The sequence below is a fragment of the Bufo gargarizans genome, chromosome 8, assembly GCF_014858855.1.
Source record: "Bufo gargarizans isolate SCDJY-AF-19 chromosome 8, ASM1485885v1, whole genome shotgun sequence".
In the NCBI taxonomy this organism is placed as follows: Eukaryota; Metazoa; Chordata; class Amphibia; order Anura; family Bufonidae; genus Bufo; species Bufo gargarizans.
Genome location: NC_058087.1, coordinates 169913916 through 169938885, shown reverse-complemented (window position 1 = coordinate 169938885; position 24970 = coordinate 169913916). Strand labels below are relative to the sequence as shown.

General features: G+C 45.7%; 1 protein-coding gene across 1 annotated transcript; it reads left to right on the top strand.

The window, feature by feature from the left end:
- Positions 1–306: 306 nt before the first annotated feature.
- Positions 307–22222, top strand: LOC122944552 (squalene synthase-like). Its single transcript, XM_044302954.1, has 8 exons — positions 307–405; positions 4808–4905; positions 13860–14043; positions 15935–16063; positions 17886–18077; positions 18166–18342; positions 18538–18690; positions 21974–22222. The coding sequence occupies exons 1-8, from the start codon at positions 307–309 to the stop codon at positions 22166–22168; spliced, it is 1227 nt and encodes a 408-aa protein (XP_044158889.1). The 3' UTR covers positions 22169–22222.
- The last annotated feature ends 2748 nt before the right edge of the window (positions 22223–24970 follow it).

Below are 24970 nucleotides of genomic sequence, written 5' to 3'. Positions count from 1 at the left end.
GCATGCCTCTGCCCACACCACAGGGACACAACATCTCACTCCCCGTAACGTCGCTGGACCGCAGTTCTGTTACATCGCATTTCCATACAGCCAATCACCTTAGCGCGAGCCGTCTCCGCGGCAACAGGTCTTCCCTAATTGGTTGTCACTCGCTCCAATCAGAGTCTTCAGGCTACACTGGAGCCGCGCAGCTATTGGTCGGGAGTGACAGGTGTGGGCGGAGCTAGAGGGATGAATCACTGGCGGGTACATAAAAGGACGTGTGAGGATGCTGAGGTAGAGCATCACTCATCTTACACCGCGGACATGGACTTCCTGAGGTCTCTAGGACACCCGGAGGAGATCTACGACCTGGTCAGGTTCCGGCTGGGCGGCTGTCGGCTCGTGCTGTCTAAGCAGGACCGGGTAAGAGGCAGAGCACAGATATAGAGGAGGCGCCGGTCTATAGGCTGTCAGCAGTGTCCTACGTCTCATCTCTGTCCTAGAGGTTGTCAGCCGTGTTCTATGTCTTATCTGTGTCCTAGAGGTTGTCAGCAGTGTCCTACGTCTGATCTGTGTCCTAGAGGTTGTCAGCAGTGTCCTACGTCTGATCTGTGTCCTAGAGGTTGTCAGCAGTGTCCTAAGTCTGATCTCTGTCCTAGAGGTTGTCAGCAGTGTCCTACGTCTGATCTCTGTCCTAGAGGTTGTCAGCAGTGTCCTACGTCTGATCTCTGTCCTAGAGGTTGTCAGCAGTGTCCTACGTCTGATCTCTGTCCTAGAGGTTGTCAGCAGTGTCCTACGTCTGATCTCTGTCCTAGAGGTTGTCAGCAGTGTCCTACGTCTGATCTCTGTCCTAGAGGTTGTCAGCAGTGTCCTACGTCTGATCTGTGTCCTAGAGGTTGTCAGCAGTGTCCTACGTCTGATCTGTGTCCTAGAGGTTGTCAGCAGTGTCCTAAGTCTGATCTCTGTCCTAGAGGTTGTCAGCAGTGTCCTACGTCTGATCTCTGTCCTAGAGGTTGTCAGCAGTGTCCTACGTCTGATCTCTGTCCTAGAGGTTGTCAGCAGTGTCCTACGTCTGATCTCTGTCCTAGAGGTTGTCAGCAGTGTGTTATCTGTCCTAGAGGTTGTCAGCCGTGTCCTACGTCTTATCTCTGTCCTAGAGGTTGTCAGCAGTGTCTTACCTCTGTCCTAGAGGTTGTCAGCAGTGTCTTACGTCTATAGTCCCCCAAGTGCCCACAGTAGCGTCCCCCAGCAATATCCCTATAGTGCCCACAGTAACGTCCCCCAACTGCCCCTAGCAATGTCCCTATAGTCGAGAATAGTAGAGAAAACAAGAGATAAGGCGGCACTGCCAACCGTAATAACATATACATCAGGTCCTCGACTGCCTGTCTCTTTAAAAACACACAAAGTGGTGCACAGCCTGAGAAAATAGGAATAACCACCATGTGGAGGACAATAGAAAAGGCGGCACTCGCCAGTGTAGATGAAACGATGCTTTATTCGTTCATGTGTAAAATCTTCGGGCTAGAGCATACAGTGCTGATGTACACGGGTGAAGTTGGCGGCGACAGCCGTTACGCGCTAACTTGCGCTTCGTCAGGCCAAAGAATAGGACATGTCTCCTAATTTTTGCGGGGTGACAGAACGGAGCAACGGATGCGGACAGCCTTTTGCGGACCCATTGAAATGACTGGTTCCATATACGGAATCAAAATACTGTCGTGTGCATGAGCCCTTACAGTTCTGGAATGTATTGGATAACACTGACAGCATTAGGTCCGTGTTATTCAATACATTCCAGACCTCTAAGGGTTACATAGCATCATAAATCAATATAATGCTGTGCGACCCCCGGCAGTGCTATGCAGACCAGGACAGCGGATCCCACCGACATACTGTGGTGTTATACACGTTCTTACATGGCTTCTCCTTGTCACCTCATGGGGACCCAGTCCTATAAAACACACTAATGAATTGCGTGTTTAGTGTTGTCAGAAGGCATGAGCGAATCGACTTCGGATGAAACATAAAACTTAGTTCTAACACTGTACGGAGAAGGAGCGCCGTGCAGTATTAGAATGTATTGGCTCCGATGAGCCGAAGTTATTACTTTGCGAAGTCTCGTGAGACTTCGCGCAATAACTTCATAAATAAATTTTTACTGTAAAAAGCCATTTCCCGAACTCAAGTTCGGTTACAAGTGGTACTTTGGAACCGAACCAGAGTTCGGGAAATGTTTTTTACAGTAGAAGTTAATTTATGAAGTTATTGCGCGAAGTCTCGCGAGACTTCGCAAAGTAATAACTTTGGCTCATCGGAGCCAATACATTCTAGTACTGTACGGAGCTCCTTCTCCGTACAGTATTAGAACTAAGTTTTATGTTTCATCCGAAGTCGATTCGCTCATCCCTAGTTATCAGCCATGGACTGTCCGGCCCTAGTTGAAATGTCTCCAGCAGCTCAGCTCCACAGCACAGACTTAACTCCAAACTTGCCAGACTGCTGGAAGCGGGAGCACAAGATGCGGTAACCCAGGCCACGCCCACCCTCTATGGGGTGAGGGGCGGATCTTCACCCAGCAGACGTCTGCAGCTTGTGTCTGCTGGGTGAAAGCAGTGGAGGGTCTAGGCGCAAATGGCTACAGTCTTGTCGCTATTTTGCAATTCTAAGTCGCATTGGGGACCATTTTGTTTGCCATCTGGAGCACTGTATAGTGCCCACAGTAACGCCCCTCTAACTACCCCTAGCAATGTCCCTATAGTGCCCACAGTAACGCCCCCCCAACTGCCCCTAGCAATGTCCCTATAGTGCCCATAGTAAGGTCCCCCAACTGCCCCTAGCAATGTTCACCCCCTGGTAATTGCCCTACTGTGCCCACATTTTCCCACCATGTGCACTCAATGGTAACGGGGCCACAACTGTCATTGTACTTCATGTCGGGCCCCCATCGGAGCGCTTACCACAGCTGCTTTGCATCCGCTCTTTGCGGCATCTATCAGGCCCCAGTGCTGCCCTACTAGTAGTGGTCACCAAAGATGTGGGTGGGCGGAGCCTGACCGAGTTCTTTTTTTTTTTGTGAGCGCCCCCCCCCCCCCCCCCCACTAGTAATTAGAGAGTACTAGTAGGGCAGCGCTGGAGCCCGCACTGACCACACGTGATGCTGCCGTGGTGAGCAGTTCCAGGCCCCGTTACCAGTGCGCACAGACATGAACATGGCCTCCAGCCAGTCACCCCTTGACGGCATTACCGACAGTACTACCCTGATGGCAGCCCTGGCCAGTGGCCATAACATTCGGGGCCCTGGTCAAAACATCTAGGGCTCAGGCGACGTCTTTGGAGTGAGAAGACACAGTGGGACATGTCACTTGCCCAGGTATCCCGGGTGCTGACATCAGCCCTACTCTCATCTATGTGGGAAAAACCACCGACCACTGCGTTGTTGAGGACTCCAGCATATCAATTCCATGAAATCACAAGATACTCTTATTCTCAAACGTATGAAAGGAAATTTCGATCAAATTATTTAGGAGGTGGATTTTTCGCCTAGTTTCATACTAGTGTTTGAGAGCTCTGGCAGCATACTGTACATTCAATACGTTACTTATCCTGTACTGATCCTGAGTTACATCCTGTATTATACTCCAGAGCTGCACTCACTGTTCTGCTGGTGCAGTCACTGTGTACTTACATTACATTACTTATCCTGTATTATACTCCAGAGCTGCACTCACTATTCTGCTGGTGCAGTCACTGTGTACATACATTACATTACTTATCCTGTACTGATCCTGAGTTACATCCTGTATTATACTCCAGAGCTGCACTCACTATTCTGCTGGTGCAGTCATTGTGTACATAAATTACATTACTTATCCTGTACTGATCCTGAGTTACATCCTGTATTATACTCCAGAGCTGCACTCACTATTCTGCTGGTGCAGTCACTGTGTACATACATTACATTACTTATCCTGTACTGATTCTGAGTTACATCCTGTATTATACTCCAGAGCTGCACTCACTGTTCTGCTGGTGGAGTCACTGTGTACATACATTACATTACTTATCCTGTACTGATCCTGAGTTACATCCTGTATTATACCCCAGAGCTGTACTCACTATTCTGCTGGTGGAGTCACTGTGTACATACATTACTTATCCTGTATCATACTCCAGAGCTGCACTCACTATTCTGCTGGTGGAGTCACTGTGTACATACATTACTTATCCTGTACTGATCCTGAGTTACATCCTGTATTATACTCCAGAGCTTTACTCACTGTTCTGCTGGTGGAGTCACTGTGTACATACATTACATTACTGATCCTGAGTTACATCCTGTATTATACCCCAGAGCTGTACTCACTATTCTGCTGGTGGAGTCACTGTGTACATACATTACATTACTTATCCTGTATCATACTCCAGAGCTGCACTCACTATTCTGCTGGTGCAGTCACTGTGTACATACATTACTTATCCTGTACTGATCCTGAGTTACGTCCTGTATTATACTCCAGAGCTGCACTCACTATTCTGCTGGTGGAGTCACTGTGTATATACTTGTGCATTCTGCATTCCCTCTGGTGCCAACTCGGTACACATGCCCTGGGACACCGTGGATGATCACTGTTGGCCGGGGAGACATTTTTCCTCCATGTTTGGCTCTTAGCCTTTGGCATCGCGCAAAAGCCCAGTGGTCTGCGGTCCCCTCTGACCGTCAGCAGTCTGTGGGAGCTGAATTAGGGACACACCGTGTACAACTGCTTAACCCGCCCAAAACCTGGCCGTGTGCAAACTTCACGCTGTTATTCTGCCCCGACAGGAGTCCATGAGCGACAGCCTGCAGACCTGCTACAGGTACCTGGACCAGACCGGCAGGAGCTTCGCGACTGTCATCCATACCCTGGACGGAGAGCTGAGGTGGGTGAGATCTCCGCTATCGTGTACTGATTGATTGGGGTGGGGTTGTTTATTAACGTTACTGTAGTAAAAGTCCTTTAATCTGGCATGTATCATCAATTATTTTGGTTGATTGGATGTCAAATAAATGGTTTCTATTCATGAAGTCCCATTGTAAATCCTGCTGAACTGTCCGCCTTTTAAAATACAGTAGAAATCCATTAATCCGGCATGGATGATCCGGTATTCTGGATTATTGGACGTCAAGCCTTGTCTTCTCTTGAAGCCCTGTAGTCAGATTGCTGAAATGTCCACCTTTTGAAATACAGTAAAATTCCTTTAGTCTGGCATCATTGGTATTGGATTATTAGATATCCTGGATGACCAGACAGTTCAGCCTTACTATATGTACCTTCATCTAAAATCCTTCTAATCTGATCGATTATGATGATCAAATGAATAGTTTTCTAGTTGACGTCTATAGTAAGGCTACAGAAATCTCTACATTTAAAACAAAAAATTCCTTTAATCCGACATCACTGATTTTGGAATGATAAGTATTCTGGTTTATTGGATGTTCAACTAATCATTTCTGTGAAGTCTTAGGGCTCTCTCACACGAGCGGATGCCGTGCGTGGAATCTGCTGCGTGAATGAGAGCCAAGCCCCGTTCCGGACAGCAGAGACCCGGAGCACTTACATGACTGATAATGCTCTGTGCCTCTCCGTGATCTTTTTACTACAAAATCACTGTGATTTCCTAGTAAAAAGATCAGAGAGGCACGGAGCATTATCAGTCATGTAAGTGCTCCGGGTCTCTGCTGTCCAGAACGGGGCTTGGCTCTCATTCACACTGCGGATGACACGCACGGCATCCGCTTGTGTGAAACAGCCCTTATAATAAGGCTACCAGATTATTAATTATTCTGGATTACTCGGAGGTCAAGTGAAAAGTTTTTAAGCTTGAAGTTTTGTAGTGAGGCTGCTGAACTGACCACCTTTTACTATACAGTAAAACTCTTTAGTTCGGCACTATCGGGACCAGACAGATGCTGGTTTATAAAACACTCTGGATTAATGGACAGTCATGGAACAGTTTTTAATGCTGAAGTCCTGTAGGAACCCTGCTACATTGTCCACCTTCAACATACAGTGAAATTCCTTTAATTCGGCATTATCGTGCTGGATTACTGGACGGCCAGATACCCGTTCTTATTGCTGTGGTTCTGTAGCGAGGCAGCTAAGCTGTTTAAATACAGTAAAATGTCTGTAATCTGGTATCAATTGTGCTGAATTATCAAATATTCCAGATTAGTGGTCAGTGACAAAGTGTAAGTGGAGAGCGATGCTGTTTTTTTTTACCTCTGGATTCGAAGCAGTCTGGTTTAGAGTTGTCTGGGAACAGCAGCTATATAAGCAGACTGAAAACGCGAGTTTGCCAGCGGGCAAGTGTTTTGTTCACAAGTGTATCTTTGTCTTAAGTGTGTGACTTAAGATAAGTGACTTTAGCAGGGGACTACATTAAGGGCTCATGCACACGAATGTATATTTTTGTCTGTGTCCATTCATTTTTATTTTTTTTGTTTTTATTTGTGGGCCCGTATGTGGAACCATTCATTTCAGTGGGGCCACAAAAAAAACATAAATTACTCCATGTGCATTCCGTATGTCTGCATGTCTGTTCCACAAAAAATATTCATATTCTGGTTCATTTTGCAGACGAGGACGGACCTTGTTTCAGTGGATCTGCAAAAAAAAATACGAATGTAACAGGGACGTCACACAGATGTCATCCGTTTTTTCTTTTTTTTTTTTTTCTTTGCAGACAGCAAAGTACATACGGTTGTGTTCATGAGCCCCAAAGGTGGATTTACACAAGTAAATAATCCGGCGAAACACTCGTTCATGGGGTGAAAAGATCGTTTGTGCAGGCACCTAAATCATTGTTTCTGGGCAGCAGATTGTGTGGTCTAAACAGCAATCTGCCGCCCAGAAACAATGATACTGTATGAGGACGAACAATCACAAAAGCGATCCATCGTCCTCATACTGTGGAAGTGACCATTGCATGTAAACGCAGCGATCTCTTCCACTAAGCGAGCAGCCAACTGCTGAGCAGGAATGACTCCATCCCCACAATCGGCTTTAGCTCAGCCTGTGAAAATCCACTTTAAAGCGGTTATCCCACGAAAAATATTTTACAATTTTTAAACCAGCACCTGGATCGGAATACTTTTGTAATTACATGTAATTAAAAATGTATGATAGCTACTGAGTTATTCTCTGTAATCTATCTGTATAGCGCCACCTGCTGTTAGTTTGTTTTCCTCATTTCTTTATTCTGCTCACTGAGATGGCCGCACATGCTCAGTATAATCCTTTAATTGCCCCCTGAGCCGTCATGGGGAGAGCTGAGACACGCCCCCTGAGCCGTCATGGGGAGAGCTGAGACACGCCCCCTGAGCCGTCATGGGGAGAGCTGAGACACGCCCCCTGAGCCGTCATGGGGAGAGCTGAGACACGCCCCCTGAGCCGTCATGGGGAGAGCTGAGACACGCCCCCTGAGCCGTCATGGGGAGAGCTGAGACACGCCCCCTGAGCCGTCATGGGGAGAGCTGAGACACGCCCCCTGAGCCGTCATGGGGAGAGCTGAGACACGCCCCCTGAGCCGTCATGGGGAGAGCTGAGACACGCCCCCTGAGCCACAGCTCAATATAAATCTAGCAGAGCAATGAATGTGGAGACCTCCGGATCCATGGTTTCAGCTTTGTTAGAAGGGTATTGTCATGTACTATATGATGGCTGATTTTTTATTTATTTTTTACATTAGTCATGGGATAACCCCTTTAAGTCAGTTTATAATTTCATTGCACTGTATTGTGTTTTTTTTTTTTTTTTTTCTTGCGTAATCCCCATTTAGTATGTGTTTTATTATTGACAAAGCAGGCCAGTGCACATCTTGTCTAATTTATGCAGTCCTGGAACAGCTGTTTGAGGGTGCATATCTTTCTTCAAAATGTGAGCAAATTGCCTGTTTGGGGTCACCCATCGTGTATCTAAACAAGTGAGTTTCGACACTGAGAAGCGTTAGCAATTTAGAAAAGAGTTTTCAGCTCACAGAGCAGGCACTCTATAGGGTAAATGTGGAGGCTCAGGAAAGCGAGGTAGGTAGCTGGATAACCGTTCGAAAGCAGGGTAGAAGGAAGCGTGCCAAGGAGGCTAGCCCTGATCTGACACACCCCAACAAGTTTGCAAGGTTGGCAGATGAGCACTGCTGCAGCAAGACACTTCCTCCACCAGTCAATGTCGGCTTTTTTTTTTTTTTTTTTTTTTCATTTTTTTTTTTCTCTCCTCCACTGTATTAACTGGGTAAAATAAACTTTCATATGAAATGCAGAATTTAAAGGGAACCTGTCATGTGGATATTTGATTATAATCTAACTAATTATATACAATCATTAACTACTAAAAAGTACCTTAGATGTATTCACTTACTGGTGTGACAGATGGTTACCTCATAATATACACATAAAGATGCCGCATGCTAATAAGCTGATTTGAGTCCAGCGTGATGTCATTGAGTCCAGCGTATATTTTATTCAGAGCTATAGCCACTCCCCTGCCCACCTGCTGCTGATTCATATGGAAAATAACTGTCAATCAGCAGCAGGTAGGCTGAGAGAGTCAGGAGCTCATGAATATTCAGGACTCATCATTATTAGCTGGAGCTTTTCAAAACAAGATGTTTGCAGATTGACTGGGTCAATTAAAGAAAGTGACCCAGCATTTTGCTAAGAGAATCAGTCACTTATTTATGTTGCCCTTAGTTAGGACACCATAAAACCGGTGACAGGTTCCCTTTAAAAGCAATTTCCCTGTTAAAAGTGGCCTGTCTGACCCACGAAGAAGTGCAGCAGCGTCTTAAAAAGATTAAAATAGACAAATCACCGGAACCAGATGGCATACACCCCCGTGTATCCTAAGAGAATTAGAGGCTCTGTCACCAGGATCAACACTATTAAACCACACATACTGCCTGGTGGGGCTCATCATGATGATTAAAACTAGGCCTTTCTTTTGTCTGTACAATAAAAATCATATTTTTTTTTTCATATGCAGATGACCGTTTATCGGGTCTCCCAGGCATTTTCCCTTGAGAAAGCTGTACGCAAAAGAAATGAGCTTATAAGACGCCGAGGCCCGCACCACATGATCAAATAAAGCTGTTTTGGCAATAGTCATGGTGAATAGCTTCTCTTGGCATTGTGCTGCGTGCCTCAACTGTAAGAACGCATAGAACATAGGCCTGTGCAGGCCAAATTCCTGCTGAAGTTGCTGGAAGGATTTGAGGACCATCTCATCAAATATCTGCGAAACATACTTCATTCCTTTCCTCGCCCAGTCCTCAGAGCCCTCCAGCATAGATATCTCCCTCAGTTGAGAGTTGTGCCACAGAGGGGTATATTTGGTACATCCCTTAATTTCTAGCAAGTCTCTAACGGTCCACCACACTTTGTGCATGAGTTGTAGCGTAGGCATAATAGGTAAGCGTGATTTAAATGCATGTGCCTCCAACGCCCCTAAGGGAGTGTGATGGCCTGCCAGAACCTCGATCATGCCTCTCCTAGAATCTTGTATGCCTTCTCGCCCCCATCCCTGCATATGCTGGAGCTGCGCAGCCAAAAATATGACCACGGGTGCGGCAGGGCTACTCCACCCTCCTCTTTGGCCAGCTGCAATTTGCTTAATTTGATCCTAGCCACTCCCCTCTTCCACAACAGATCTCTGAACACCCCCTCTATTCTTTTAAAGAAGTGTCGGGGGATCCATATTGGAGAGTTCTGCAGGATGTACAACAGCTGAGGCATCACTATCATCTTTATCAAGTTCACCCTTCCTATCAAGGAAATCAGAAGTTTACACCACGCTTCGATTTTAGGCTTCAGCTTATCTAAAAGGGATATTAAATTGAGACCGATATATGTTTTGACATCCCTCGTGACCCATATTCCTAAATATTTAAATTTATGCACCCACGGAACTTGTATTCTGGCTAAACTGGCTGGGGCCTCACGGGGAGTCAATGGGAGCAATGCAGATTTGGACCAGTTGATGGACAACCCTGAGAAAACCCCAAATCTGTCAATGATACTCATTACTGAGGGCAGACAGTCCGTTATTTTATCCACAAATAATAAAAGATCATCTGCATAAAGGGCCACTTTCTCTTCCAAACCCCCATGTTTGAATCCCTGAACTCTATTGGAGCCTCTTAAAATGGCCGCCAAAGGTTCTATAGCAGCGGGGATAAAGGGCACCCCTTCCTGGTTCCTCTCCCCAGACGAAAGCTACTGGATAACTCGTTAACTCTGATTCTAGCAACCGGGGAGGAGTACAAAAGCTGAACCCATCCTGTGAAGATGGGTCCAAATCCCATTTTATTAAGTACTGCCCATAAATACCTCCACTCCCCACTATCAAATGCTTTGCCAGCATCGAGGTAGAGGACCGCCTTATCTTCCACCTCCCCTGTTGTGGCCTGCAGGTTTAGGAAGAGTCTTCTCAAGTTGATCGCCGTGGACCTTGCGGGCATGAAGCCAGACTGATCTGGGTGCACTACTGTCCCCACCACCCGGGATAGTCTTATCGCTAAGGCTTTTGCTAATATCTTTATATCAGATGTGAGGAGAGAGATGGGGCGGTAAGACTCAGGTAATGCTTGGGCAGCACCACAATGGTAGCTTCATACATAGAAGGAGGTAAACTTCCCATTGCTAGGGCCTGGTCAAATACTTTGAGAAGATTTGGTAGCAGCTCCTCACCAAATTCCTTGTAAATTTCAATAGGTAGCCCATCAGGGCCAGGGGCCTTATCATTTGGCATCACACTTATTGCCCTTTGTAATTCCTCCACCGTAAGGGGATACTCCAGCCCCTCTCTCTCCTCCGCCGACAAAGTAGGCAACTCCACTCCCCCCAAGTAAGCCTCCAGATCCCTGTCAGAATACATAGCTGTACTTTTATATAGTGAACTATAAAATCCCTTAAACACCTCAAGAATCTCATGAGGATCGCTCACCATCCTACCTTCCGAATTCCTGAGGGTTGACACATAAGAGGACTCTTGTTGGGCCTTGGCTATCATTGCTAACATGTGACCCGCCTTTTCCCCCTCCTCAAAGTATTGTTTCAAAAAGAACCTCTTATTATTGGCCTGCTCCAACACCAGTTTTCTATCGGACGCGGTGATAGAAGTGATGTTTGTTTGTTTTTTATTGTAGTTTTTCATAGCATTTTCAGATACATTGTCACGGACGGTGTACAGGAAACAAGGCAAAGCAACATGTATAAATGACTCGCTGGATCCAAAAGCTAAGGAACCAAGGGAGACCCCTGCAGGAGACCTGGCACTTTCCCTGGTTGCTCAGCCTATGCAAAGATCCTAATGGTGGAGGTTTGCATATCCACGAACCTTGACTATAAAGCCCTGAGCACCCTACAATAGTGAGGGGACACGACCACCGGCTCCCTACACAAGATACGGAGGGAGTCAGGGTCACCTGGGATCCAGCAAACAGAAAATAACAGATAAAGGTACAACACTTAGCTTTGAAGCAAACAGGAGAACAAAGTCAGCATGCACACACACTCCAGGAAGTAGTATAAACCGCCCAGAAAAGCCTTCTGGGGAGGAATTTAAAGGGAAGCAATTAGTCCAACACATGACAGCTGAGAGAGGCTAACGAGAGGAGGAGCTGAATACCACAACACAGAAACTCAAGGAGGAGGTTCTGAAAGGCCTCTGTCAGAGCTTCTCAGCTGTCTGGTTGTGACATACATGTAAGTTGCTGATTAACTCTTAACACTTTCTTGAATGGTGGGTAAAAAAATAGCAATACCACCATGTTCTTTTTACATGATCTTTTTGTAAATTTTGCGACATAATAACTAACTTTACTCTCTGGCTCAGTACGATACCAAAGATATACAAGTTTTACTATGTTTTATGACCAAGAAAAATTCTAAAATGCTTTTGCGTTGTTGCATTCCAAGACCCATAACCTTTTTTTTTTTTTTCCTGTCTTCACAGCTCTGTTATGGCTTTTATTTTTTTTGCAGAACGATTTGTAGTTTTCATTGGTACCATTTTGGGTTACATAAAACTTTTTAATCGCTGTTTATTCCATTTGTGTGTGGCAGATTAGAAAAAACAGCAAATCATGGATTTTCCTTTTGCCATTCACCATGCAGGATAAATTACATGATAATTGTATAGTGTGGGTCCTTATGGATGCTCCCTCCAACTTAGAGTCCCATGTAAATAAGATCACTTCCCCCCCTGCAGTCCCCAACATAGTCTGATGTAAATTACATCACTTCCCACACACCTAAAAGAGCCCCAAGGAAAAATACAAATCATTGCTGTCTCTTCATAACTACCCGCTCTTTTTTTCACCAATGTGCACTGAAGTTTCTCTGTAAATCTGGAGGTCTCTGCCTCTTCCTGTGACATTATACCTACCAGGAGTAAATCCATTTGTAGTCACGACCCACGCAAAATGGTAGGGCTTCTAGTGCAGCATGGTCTTAAAGGGAACCTGTCATGTGGACATTTGATTATAATCTAACTAATTATATACAATCATTAACTACTAAAAAGTACCTTAGATGTATTCACTTACTGGTGTGACAGATGGTTACCTCATAATATACACACAAAGATGCCGCATGCTAATGAGCTGATTTGAGTCCAGCGTTTATTTGAGAGCTATAGCCACTCCCCTGCCCACCTGCTGCTGATTCATATGGAAAAAAAAAACTGTCAATCAGCAGCAGGTAGGCGGGGAGAGTCAGGAGCTCATAAATATTCATGACTCATTATCAGCTGGAGCTTTTCAATACAAGATGTTTGCAGATTGACTGGGTCAATTAAAGAAAGTGACCCAGCATTTTGCTAAGAGAATCAGTCACTTATTTATGTTGCCCTTAGTTAGGACACCATAAAACTGGTGACAGGTTCCCTTTAAGTGAGGTCCAGCACGGCGGCCCACTGCATAGTGAGGGGTGGAGCTCTATAATGTATTCTGATGTGGTGACCACTAATGTACACCATCGGGGAATATTTTTATTTATGATTGTATTTTACTCATTTTGGGCTAAAAATCATTTTTTAATTGGTCTATTAAAAATGTTGAGCCTCTTCCTCTGTGCAGCCTTGAGATTCTCTAGTAGCAGGCCGTTCTGTCACAAAGGGTTAGCCATCTAGTTGTGTTAAAGGTACTTTCACTTTGTGCCAGTGATCTAGTAAACCTTATCTCTAATAAGGTCATCAACACTTATTTAAGCCACATTCTTATCAGTAAGATAAGAATTGGGCTATAATGAGTGTTTAGGAGATAAGGAGCCATTAGCAGAGCTGGCTGATGGGACAGAGTGAAAACTAGAGCCTGCTACTAGAAAATCTCAAGGCTGCACAGAGAAAGGGGCTCAACATTTTGAATAGACCAATAAAAAAATGATTTTTAGCTATGTACCATGCAATAATAATAAATAAATGCCCCCATAGCCTTTAAAAACTGTGGTTTAAGACTAACATCCACCATAATCCAAACCTCTCACTTCTTCTTCAAGGTGTCTCCTGTGCTGCACCAGTTCTTTGGAATGCCCTACCCCAATCAGTTAGGTTAATTCACCACTCCCACATTTTTTTAGGCACACCGTTTAAAAACACATCTTTTTGGGGTGTCCTATCACACCCTCTAATCTCCATACCCTTCATCAGAGCCTCATCCTTTATCTAACGGTAGCCACCGCACCCCTGTGCACTCAAAAGAACTACAGAAATAGGCTGGAGACTGGCTTGTGTAGCTGTATAATTACTCCCCCAAGCGCCCCTCCTCCCTGAAATATTGTACTATTGTTACACAGTCCCATAAAAGTGCCCTCCAGAGTACTGATTCTTGGTTCCTCATTGTAGAAATGCCGTGTGTATCTTCTATCTGGTGCTTCGAGCTCTGGACACCGTGGAGGACGACATGACCCTCAGTCTGGAGACCAAAGTCCCCATGTTACATAACTTCCACACGTACCTGTACCAGGAGGACTGGAGGTTTCCAGAGAGCAAGTATAAGGATCACGTAGTTCTGCGGGACTTCCCCACGGTAAGATGGACTGATGTGGAGTACAGGGGTCAAAGGACGAGGGGGGAAGAGACCACCTATTCTGTTATGGAAACACAAGAAAGTAAAGTAGTGCCAGAAGATGACTACATAATACCATATTAGGTCTATATAATTTATACCAGCTTAATATTATTATACAATGCTTATGTAATAGCAGAAAAACTAAGGGTACTTTCACACTAGCTTCCGGTATTGAGTTCCGTCCTAGGGGCTCAATACCGGGAAAAAAATGATCAGTTTTATCCTAATGCATTCTGAATGGAGAGCAATCTGTTCAGGATGCATCAGTTCAGTCCCTCTTATGTTTTTTGGATGGAGAAAATACCGCAGCATGCTGCAGGTTTCTATCCGGCCAAAAATACTGAGCACTTGTCGGAATGCTGGACCCGGCATTAATTTACATTAAAGTGTATTAGTGCCGAATCTGGCATTAAGTGTTTTGGCAAAACGGTTCCGGCTTTCCGGTCTGTGCATGCGGTCTGTGCAATAATTTTTTATACCGGATCCATGTTTCCGGATGACACCGGAGAGATGGATCCGATATTTCAATGTATTTGTCAGACGGATCCGTTGGACAAATGCCATCAGTTTGCGTCCGGAACCTGCAGGAACTGCCTGTTGGAATCCTCTGCTGCAAGTGTGAAAGTACCCTAATAAGTACAGCTGACCTGCTTTTTTGGATGCAACAATCACCGGCAGACCCAGTCTGTGATGCATGTAAAGGAAAAATGTGGGGGGATAGTAGGAGGGAAGGGAGCAGGGTCACTAGTGGGGTGATAGGAGGAGGAGGAGGGGGAAGCAGGGTCACCGGGGACCAGTCCCAGGGGTCCGCGGCTCCTTACCTCTCCGCAGCTCCTTACCTCTGTCATTTTTCCTAAGGTCCTCGGACAGCGCGCCCTGCTCTCCTTACAATAGCCACCCCTGGAGCCGGCCCCTCCTCCTGTTGGCTTCCCCTGCTGCAGGACGTGTCGCTCCGGCGCGCGCCTATGCCAACCAATAACAAAGCTTCTTGCTGTAAGAAGCTTTGCTATTGGTTATTTTAGGCACAGGCACCATTGCTGCGCTGCCTGTGCCATTCACAGCGTTCACTACGCTGATGAATGTGGGGGAAAAGTCTTTAGACTTTTTGCAGGGAGTCGCACGGGCCGCATGACACAGCTTCGCGGGCCGGATTTGGCCTGTGGGCCGTAGGTTGGGCATCACTGGCCTACATAATAGTCCCATACAGTGACCATATACTACCATACTGTACCTTTTATAATGGTGCCATACAGTAACTACATAATACCATCATACCCTACCTATATAATGCAGTCATATAGCACTATACATTGCCTACAAAACTTATGTAATGGTGCCATACATTGCCTACTTAATATCCCTATATATTGCCTGTATAATGGTGCTATAGAGTGCCTGCATTAAACCTCCACACAGTAAGAGGTAGTAGATTGCAGTTCCCAAATAATGCTGCACTTTAGTCTCTGTATTATACAGGGCCCACATTATCATGCATCAGTTTCTACTACTTGTTGGATTGGGCCATGTAATAGTACTGTCGGTAAGGTAAGTTCTCAGTAAGCTGCCAGTCGAAGTCTAGAGTAGGTTCTGGTGGTGGCCCAGGACTGTTACCCATCTTGTCTGTGCTGTACCAGCCCCACCTAGGGCTCTGTTCACATCATGTCTGGGCCTATCACCTTTGTCTGAAAGAAGGCTCAGACATAGATCAGTGTACAGGCATAAAATGGCATACGGTCTTCATCTGCTCCCATATAAAAAATTTTATAAAATCGAGGTATGCCTCTGCACAGGACAGCAAGATGTGTTGATCGGTGTCCCTATCTTATTCTGAGATAACTCTATGTTCTAGATTTCCCAGGAGTTCAGAAACCTGCCGGTGGGTTACCAGAAGGTGATTGCAGACATCTGTCGTGAGATGGGGATGGGCATGGCAGAGTTCTTGGAGATGAAGGTGGAATCTCTCCTGGATTTAGATAAGGTGAGAGAAGTTTCTTTGAGCCCCGTGAAGGTCATGTCCGTCTTCTCAATCATGTTTTAACAGTGCAAGTGCGTCTAACAATGAGAAATCTATTATCTTTACTGATTTTCATTGTGGGTTGTCCACAATTTACATAATAATCTATCCTCAGGATAGATCATTAATATGAGATCAGTGGCTGTCCAAGTCCCATCACCACCGCTGATCAGCTGTTTGAGAAGGCCACAGCACTGCGGCATCTTACCAAGCACAGTACTGTACATTGTAGAGCGGCCATGCATGGCATGGCAGCTCAGCCCTATTCCCTTGCGCACCTAGGCCATGTGACTGAGGACTGCAGTCAGGTAGCCTAGACGCCTACTGTAAGTGCTAAAAAGAAACAGGGTGCCGGAAGTCGGGACCTTGCCAATCTAAGATCAATGACCTATCCTGAGTATGGGGAATCGGTATGTAGAAATTCCATTTGGAAATTTCCTATTTTGTTTATGCAGCTTCTATACAAATATATGTCTGTGAAGGTTCTCATTTATCCAGGTCATGGTATATATCTGTAAAGAATAAATCAAGGCAACTGGACGTACTGTAGATTTCTTGAAAACGTTTCACTCGTTCTTCCAACGAGCTTTCTCAATTCTGAGTGATTGTACAAAAAATTCTGGGAATAAATATGTAACTGAATCCACATCTGGTAATTATACCCAGCATTGGGTCAAAGGTGTTGATTCCATTATCCTAATTGGAGTCAGTAGGTGATAAAGACTTCCCAGAAAAAGGTGTCAAGACAGCATTGTAGGTGGCAGACAATAGATGTCTAACCCCCCCACCTCTATTCAAGCTTGGCTTCTCCATTTTTACGTAGATGGCCTCCTTCACACCTCGTTTGTACCAATCGGCCTCCTTATCCTTAAATCTTAGACAGTCAAGTACGTGTTTTGGATAAGGAGGCCGATTGGTACAAACGAGGTGTGAAGGAGGCCATCTACGTAAAAATGGAGAAGCCAAGGTTAGACATCTATTACCTGCCACATACAATGCTGTCTTGACACCTTTTTCTGGGAAGTCTTTATCACCTACTGACTCCAATTAGGATAATGGAATCAACACCTCTGACCCCATGCTGGGTATAATGACCTCTGACCCAATGCTGGGTATAATGACCAGATGTTGATTCAGTTACATATTTATTCCCAGAATTTTTGTACAGTCACTCAGAATTGAGAAAGCTCGTTGGAAGATCGAGTGAAACGTTTTCAAGAAATCTACAGTACGTCCAGTTGCCTTGCTTTATTCTTTACAGATATACAAATATATGTTTCCATGGTAACAGACAACAAACACAAGCTGCGTAGTCTGATCCTGCAGTTATATATATTTTTTCCAATAGTCCACTAAGTTTTGTTGAGCAGATAAAACAGTCTATGTCCATCGTGATATCTATGTACACACTGCAGATTTATTTGGGACCCTGAGTAAGCCCACCCCATTTTGGGTTTATCCACACCCCTTTTCCTATTATCACACCCATTTACCTGGAGCCAGCAGAATGACTTTTCTTTGCTGTTTGGAGACATCTCAGTCAGTTTCCAGCAAGGACCCCTCAACATGATATTATATATATATATATATATATATATATATATATATATACATATAAATGGTACCCTTGGCACAGTGAGCCCACAACAACCAGCCTGAGTGTGCCTATACGTCTTATTAATTCTGCCCCCCAGAGGTCTCTGTAAGGGGACAATATCTTAAGTAATACCAATGACAAATACTAAGTATTACCCCTGACACTTGGATTTTTCTCTTGTTTGCTCAGTACGGTCAACTTGCGTCTGGATTAATGGTGATCGGTCTGTCCCGGCTGTTTTCTGCCTCAGGACTGGAAGACGCCAGCATTGGCGAGGATATAAGACTCTCAAACTCTGTTGGGCTCTTCTATCAAAAAGTAAACATCATCCGAGATTACCTGGAAGACCAGCTGGACGGAAGAGAGTTCTGGCCCAGAGAGGTGATTATAGGCTGATGGGGCTGATAGTTCTGCAGCGAAACATTCATTACTATGAGCAAACCTGACACTCTTATCTGTCCTCCTTCAGGTGTGGAGCAAATACGGCAAAAATCTGTCTGACTTTGCCAAGCCGGAGAACATAGTGCCGGCTGTGCAGTGCTTGAATGAACTGGTGACCAATGCTCTGCAGCACGTGCCCGATGTCCTTCTCTACCTGTCCCGGCTGAGGAACCAGAGGGTGTTTAACTTTAATGCCATCCTACAGGTGAGTGAGGAAGGAGCGGTGAAGCAGCTTTAACACTACACTGACTGCATGATTCTTCATGTCTTATACTCCAGTCACGTCCAGAGCTGCATGTGATCAGCTCCCATTGATTCCAGTTTGAGTTACATCCTGCTACAGAGCCATCATGTACACAGACAACCATGATTTAATAATGCACCCTCCTTGTGTCCTCAGGTCATGACTATGGCCACACTGGCCACCTTTTATAACAACCCGCAGGTGTTTAAGGGAGTGGTGAAGATCCGTAAAGGACAAACTGCGACGCTGATGATGGACACCACCAACATGCAGGTGGTCAGAGCCGTCATATACCAGTATGCGAATAAGGTAAGTGAAATCTTCACTGTATGTACCACCACATATGAAGAGCCCCACAAAGTGGACATTCTCTAGTTACACTGATATAAAAAGTGTTTTCCCGAGGCTATCTGCCATTCACTTGAATAAGAGCTGAGCTGCAGTTCCCCGGCATGACCACCATACAGTGGACAGAGCCCTTCTGCTTTGGCTCCGTCCACTGTATAGTTTCAGGCAGAAGGCTGCCCAAATCTTAGTCCAGCCAACTTCACCAGGGTTGTTTGTTGGTCTTGGAGTAGTGGCCTCTCTCTCCCTCTGCTGCTGTTTGCCTGAGGACTCCCGAAGGCTCTCCTCACCATAGGGAGATTGCCTTGGGATCTGAATGGAACAAAATGAAACAATAACTTTTTTATAAAATTTTAAAATCCTATATATTTCCCTAGATTTTTGTACTCCCGGCTGGGGTCCCCTGTTAGGCAACAGGAACATCAGCTGATGGTAGGGGTCTTGCTGGTCAATGGAGGGAGAGGATCTGCTACCCTTGCCACTTTCTGGAAGTGGTCCCGGACACTCTTCCACTTGATGAGTAGATCTTTCTCTGAAAAGTAGAACATAAGCTTGTAATTTCCTAGACAGCTCTCTTTGTCATATAGAGGCTCAGATGTGATCAGTACAGAACTGAATGACAAAACATACTACAGCCATGGATGCATAGCTTAACAGACACATGTGTAATAAAGTGATGTCATCAGAGCCACATAGTGTCAGCATGGCACACGGATTCCTGTAGAGGGTACAGTCATACATTACACTGTGTTTCTGACAGCAGATGCTCACCAGTAACACCCTGTTCATCTTTTTGGCGTTGATGCCAGTCCAGGCAGATGTCATGCTCTTCCACCTGGAAAACCTCAAACGTAGAGGAGAATGCATAATTACAAAGAAGAACACTTTTACTGTAATTTGGCTGTTTGGCATCTGATCCGAATGACATCTATAGTACATCCCACCCTAAGATACAGTATATTAAATGAAGTCTGTCACCAACCTGACCGGTTTTAAACCCCTCACGTAGTTCAGTGGGGCCCAAACACACGAGACAGATGTTTCCTGTTTAGTTTTTTCAGATCCTCCAAATTGCCAAAACTGACGGAGGTCCGGCTGCATTACCGCAAACATGCCTGAAAATTTGCCGGAAGGCGGACGGATCTCTGCCGGTCCCCATTTAAGTTAATGGGGCTGTACTCAGATTTACAAACCTCCGGTAATGTCGGAGTACAAATTATTTCAAATGTCGAAACATGCTGTAAAATATAAATTGCAGCAAAATGGTAAGGTATTCTTATACCAAAAAATAGCACCTACCTAAAGAAGGTCCTACAAAAAGAGAAATGTAAAAAAAAGCCTCATACAGCCACAGACAAAAAAAAAGGGCCCAGTGAAATGCAAAGAGGAAAAAAATGTCCTTAAGGGTGCATTCACACGACCGTATAAATGGATCTGCATCCAAGGGTGCGGACCCATTCTGTCACAGCTGAGGATGGGGGAAAATCCTCAGCCGTGCGGTGCCAGATGATGTTGTGGCAGCTCGGCCAGGAGAACAGGATAGGGAGCAGGTCACCTCCTACAGCGTCACTAACCTGACCCTAACTCCTACCTGCATGGGCCGACCTTGATGGTAGGAGGACCCATGCGCAGGAACCTCGGAGCCCTGACTTACCCTCCGCAGATCCCTGAGCTAGGAGCTGGGTAAGACGACCTACTCCTCCAAGGTACGGAGGAGCGGGAGTCTCAATGGCCAAGCAGTTGGGAAAAGGGGAACTCATACAGCCTTACGGGAATGACAGGCGAACTATTAGTTCCACCAACCTGTCACAGCCTTGCTGACTGGATCCCTGCGCAAACAGGAATCCAGAACCGTAAGCTGCACCAAACACATAGGAAGGTCCTAACAGAACATAACATACAACATCAACACACAGCAAGACATAAACATAAGGACAATATCTTTATGACCACAGGGGTGGCTCTCACTGGCAGGTAATATGCAAAGGAGGCTGCTCCAGCCAAGCATGACTGAAGCAACCTACTGAGCCATGCCAAACACCAAGGCTATATAGGCCAAGAAGCCACACCCCACAGTTGGACACACCCAGTGACATCACACACACACTGGGAAGGGAGTTAACCCTTCCAGCACCACAGAAGGGAAACACACATAAAGGGGAAGTGACCAAACTAAAGATCACACTGTGGCTGTTGCCGCAGGCAACGACATGGGTGGCAGCCGTCCTGGGAGACAGCCCGAAGGCCGGGACCCTGGCACCACATGTACAACATACCAAACGTTGCCACGGGCAGCCACAGTAAAGGGACAGTGTCAAAGTGCACACCCGACAACACAAAGTGCACACCAGACATACAAACGTGCATACACACACGCACACAACTCCCAGGGAACCGCACACATCACTGTTGTCCGCGGCAACCGCACTTGAGGCAAACAACGACATGCCTCAAGCTGCGGTTGAAACAACTACCCAAACCGCGGGCAACTGTATGCGGCTCCCAAGGAGTCACGGCCATAACCGTGGCCGTGACACATTCATTTCATTCATTGTGTGCTGTCTGCATCCCGCAAAAAAAGAGAGCATGTCCTATTATTCTTCGCAACCGGTTGCAGACAAGCTTATGCATTCTCCATATAGCGCTGGTCATGTTTTGCGGACTGCAAAACGGTTACGGTCGTGTGAATGTACCCTAAAGGGGGATACTGGTTCTATCAAATTATCCCCTATCCACAGGATAGTAGATGACTATTGAGGGTCTGACCCACTGATCATGTCTGCTGTACTGATCTGTCTATAGGACTCTCATAGAGATGAATGGCGCGGCAGTGCATATGCCTGACCTTCTGATCCATTTTCGGGGCCTTGCTGGGTAAAGGGCCTCCATTCTTGTGATCGATGGGTGTCCCAGCAGTCAGAATGCCACCAATTTGCTAGTCATCCCCTATCCTTAGGACTTGATAGGACTTGGGGTTATCCAGTGAGCTCCCTCTAGTGGCGACTACAGGCAGTCGGAATGTTTTACTATTGATGCAGCCAATTTGGAGCTCTGTATCCGAAGAACGTTGCTTTGACCACTGAGGAATTATCAGTGGGAAATATCTGATATACAGGTACATGAAGCTGAAAGGTGGAGGTTCACTTTAGGAGATGCTTAATTCATCAGCTTTGTCACCATCATGGGTGGAATTAGAGACTACTTCCAAACTATCATTCATTTGATTTTTGTTTTTTTCCCCTGTCAGATCTATCAGAAGATCCCCCTAAGAGACCCCTCCGCTGGACGCACAAAGAAGATGGTCTCCACAATTCAGAAGCTGAGTTTGTTCGGTGGCCCCCTGATGTCCCGCTACAGCTTCTTCCCCACTTACCTGTCACATGCGGTCCTTTTCGCCGCCCTCAGCTGGCTGTACCTGAGCACAATCAAAGCACAAAGTTAGTCAGCACAGCTGTAAAATGAAGTGACTGCTCGGGTGCGGGTACTGCAAACGTACAAGCAAGGACAATGCCACAGCGCGTTGCAAGCATAAAGTATATCAGCTAACGCTTTATTCGCAATACAACATGAAAATGAGGTGCAGCGGAGGCCATGCTTAACGGCTCATTTATCTCAACATGGCCAGATCTGTGTCGCACGAACTGTAGTGCCTAACTAATTCCAACACAATGGGGGAGATTTATCAAACTAGGGTAAAGGAAAACTGGCTTTGTTATCCATAGAAACCAATCAGAATCCACCATTCATTTTTTCGGAACTCCTTTGGAAAATGAAAGATAAAATCTGATTAGTTGCCATGGATAACAAAGTCAGTTTTCCTTTACACCAGTGTTAATAAATGTACCGCAATATCTCAATTTTACAAACGCCAAATGGACCTGCAATAAACGTTTCAGACTACAGGTGGCGCTGTGTGTTACTTGCTTATACCTGAACACAGGATCATAAGTAGGTTTCAGCGACTCGATTCCTTCAAACACTTCATTTCAATGCTGTGCGGTCTCCATAAAGCATTAAAACATATTGCCTTCAGGGAGGCAAAATTCGTTACTCCTGAAGTTGCGCAAGACTTCGGTGACTGAATTTGGTATTAATTTCTACATTTTTAAAAACATTTTAAAATTTGGAATCTGAAGTCGGGTTTGGTATTGGCTGGTACCTCGGTACCAAGCCTGACTCTGGATTGCTAATTTTAACAGTTTTTAACGCTGCATGCACACGGACGTTGTGTGGCCGTTCCGTGCATTGGGGACCGCAATTGCGGTGCCCAATGCACGGGCAACATCCGTGCAGCAGGCTGGACCCCTTCAACTTGAATGGGTCTGTGGTCTGTCCGCACCACAAAATATATGACCTGTCATATTTATTTGTGGTGCGGAACAACGGAAAGAAACCACCACGGAAGCACTCCTTAGTCCTTCCGGTGTTCCGTTACGCATCTCCAGAATTGCTGACCCATTCAAGTGAATGGGTCCGCATGCGTGGTGCACCGACCCACCGCTTGCGGGCCGTAATACTGCCACGGCTGCCCAACGGCCGTGTGCACGAGGCCTAAAGATGTAGAAATGAATACCGAATTCATTCATCGAAGTCTCGCACTACTATGGGTGAAACAAATTTTGCCTCCAAGGAGGCCAAACATTTTAATGCTGTAAGGAGGCAGGTCTCTGTACAGCATTAAAACGAAGCGTTTGAACTAGTCGACTTTGGATCTATGATCCGAAGCGCGATTCGCTTAGCGCTAGTCATAAGGTCTAGAGCTGGTAATGGAGTTGGAAATGTGAGATTGATTGTGGCCAAAGTTTTTTTTTTTTGTTTCCCCCCCCCCCCCCCTTTTCCATGGTCTCTATCTGTTCAATCTTTTTAGTTTGTATTTATTTTAATTCTATCATGTGTGATATTGTCTGCTGAGCGTCTGTGTCTAATCATATTCTCCTATTCTATAAATGTGGCGGGGCCTCCAGACCCACCCTCACCATGCTGTCTTTTCAGGAAAGTGGTGAGGCTGGCAGAGTAATGGCACTTGCACAAAAAAAAAAGAAAAATAAAATACTAATATGGAGAACCCAATGCATAAAGTCAACATATTATATACTGGACATGAGGCCCAGACACAATTTCTCCCCCTTTCAATAAGTGAGCTGGCCATGTGGACTGCACAGGCTGGTGGCAACCTCACTCTGTACAGACATGGCTCGGTCATATCCTGGGGTAGGGTTCTGTCTGGAAACATCATCGCCAGGTAAGGCTAGTTTCTCTCGACTTCACTGGACCCGACACTGCCAGATATGGACAGAATGTCTGCCGTCCCCTTTAAGTATAATGGGGTCTAGCAAAGATCCGTACACGTTCCGGCAGAGACCCAGCCGAACATAAACCGCTGCATGCTACGGTTTGTGTCTGGCAGATTCTCCACTTGTCTGCCGGAAAGCCATGCCGGAGTTTCACACTGGAGGTGTTAAAGTAGCCTAACGGGAATCTTAACATTTCTTCCAGACGGCCTCCAATAGTCCTCTGTGAGCAGCTCAATTCATAAGGCCTAGATAGGTGGCTTCCAGGACAGCCCAGTCTGGAAAATGGAGTCTCTGGGGTCAGGAGGTTTTGTGGGACCTTTTACAATGTCTATAATAAAGCTCATGTCCTATAGTATTACTAATTAATGCTTTAATGACCGTCCACTGTCATTTGACGGCAGGTGGCGCAGCTCTTTAGTCTGCGGAGATGTCTTTTGATATTGCGGCAGATGAGGGGGTTTAAGGACTGCCGGAGCGCTCCTGTGCTAAGAGCTGGCCTGGGTTCTTAGTGCAGGCTCTTGCTTCACGGCAGGGTTCGGATTAAGCTCTGATCATAGTAACATAGTACATAAGGCTGAAAAAAGACATCTGTCCATCCAGTTCGGCCTGTTATCCTGCAAGTTGATCCAGAAGAAGGCAAAAAACCCCAGTAAGGTAGAAGCCAATTTTACGGGAAGACATTTTTCCCAGCACCAATCAGGCAATCAGAATACCTCCCTGGATCAGCGACCCCTCTCTAGTAGCTATAGCCTGTAATATTATTACGCTCCAGATATACATCCAGGCCCCTCCTGAATTCCTTTATTGTACTCACCATCACCACCTCCTCAGGCAGAGAGTTCCATAGTCTCACTGCTCTTACAGTAAAGAATCCTCTTCTATGTTTGTGTACAAACCTTCTTTCCTCCAGACGCAGAGGATTTCCCCTCGTCACAGTCACAGTCCTGGGG

Excerpts from the sequence above, each read along its gene's own strand:
- LOC122944552 (XM_044302954.1), top strand. The coding sequence starts at position 307 with ATGGACTTCCTGAGGTCTCTAGGACACCCGGAGGAGATCTACGACCTG. Across the intron at positions 16,064-17,885 it reads CTCTCCTGGATTTAGATAAG|TACGGTCAACTTGCGTCTGG; the intron begins GTGAGAGAAGTT and ends TTGTTTGCTCAG. Across the intron at positions 18,078-18,165 it reads GAGAGTTCTGGCCCAGAGAG|GTGTGGAGCAAATACGGCAA; the intron begins GTGATTATAGGC and ends GTCCTCCTTCAG.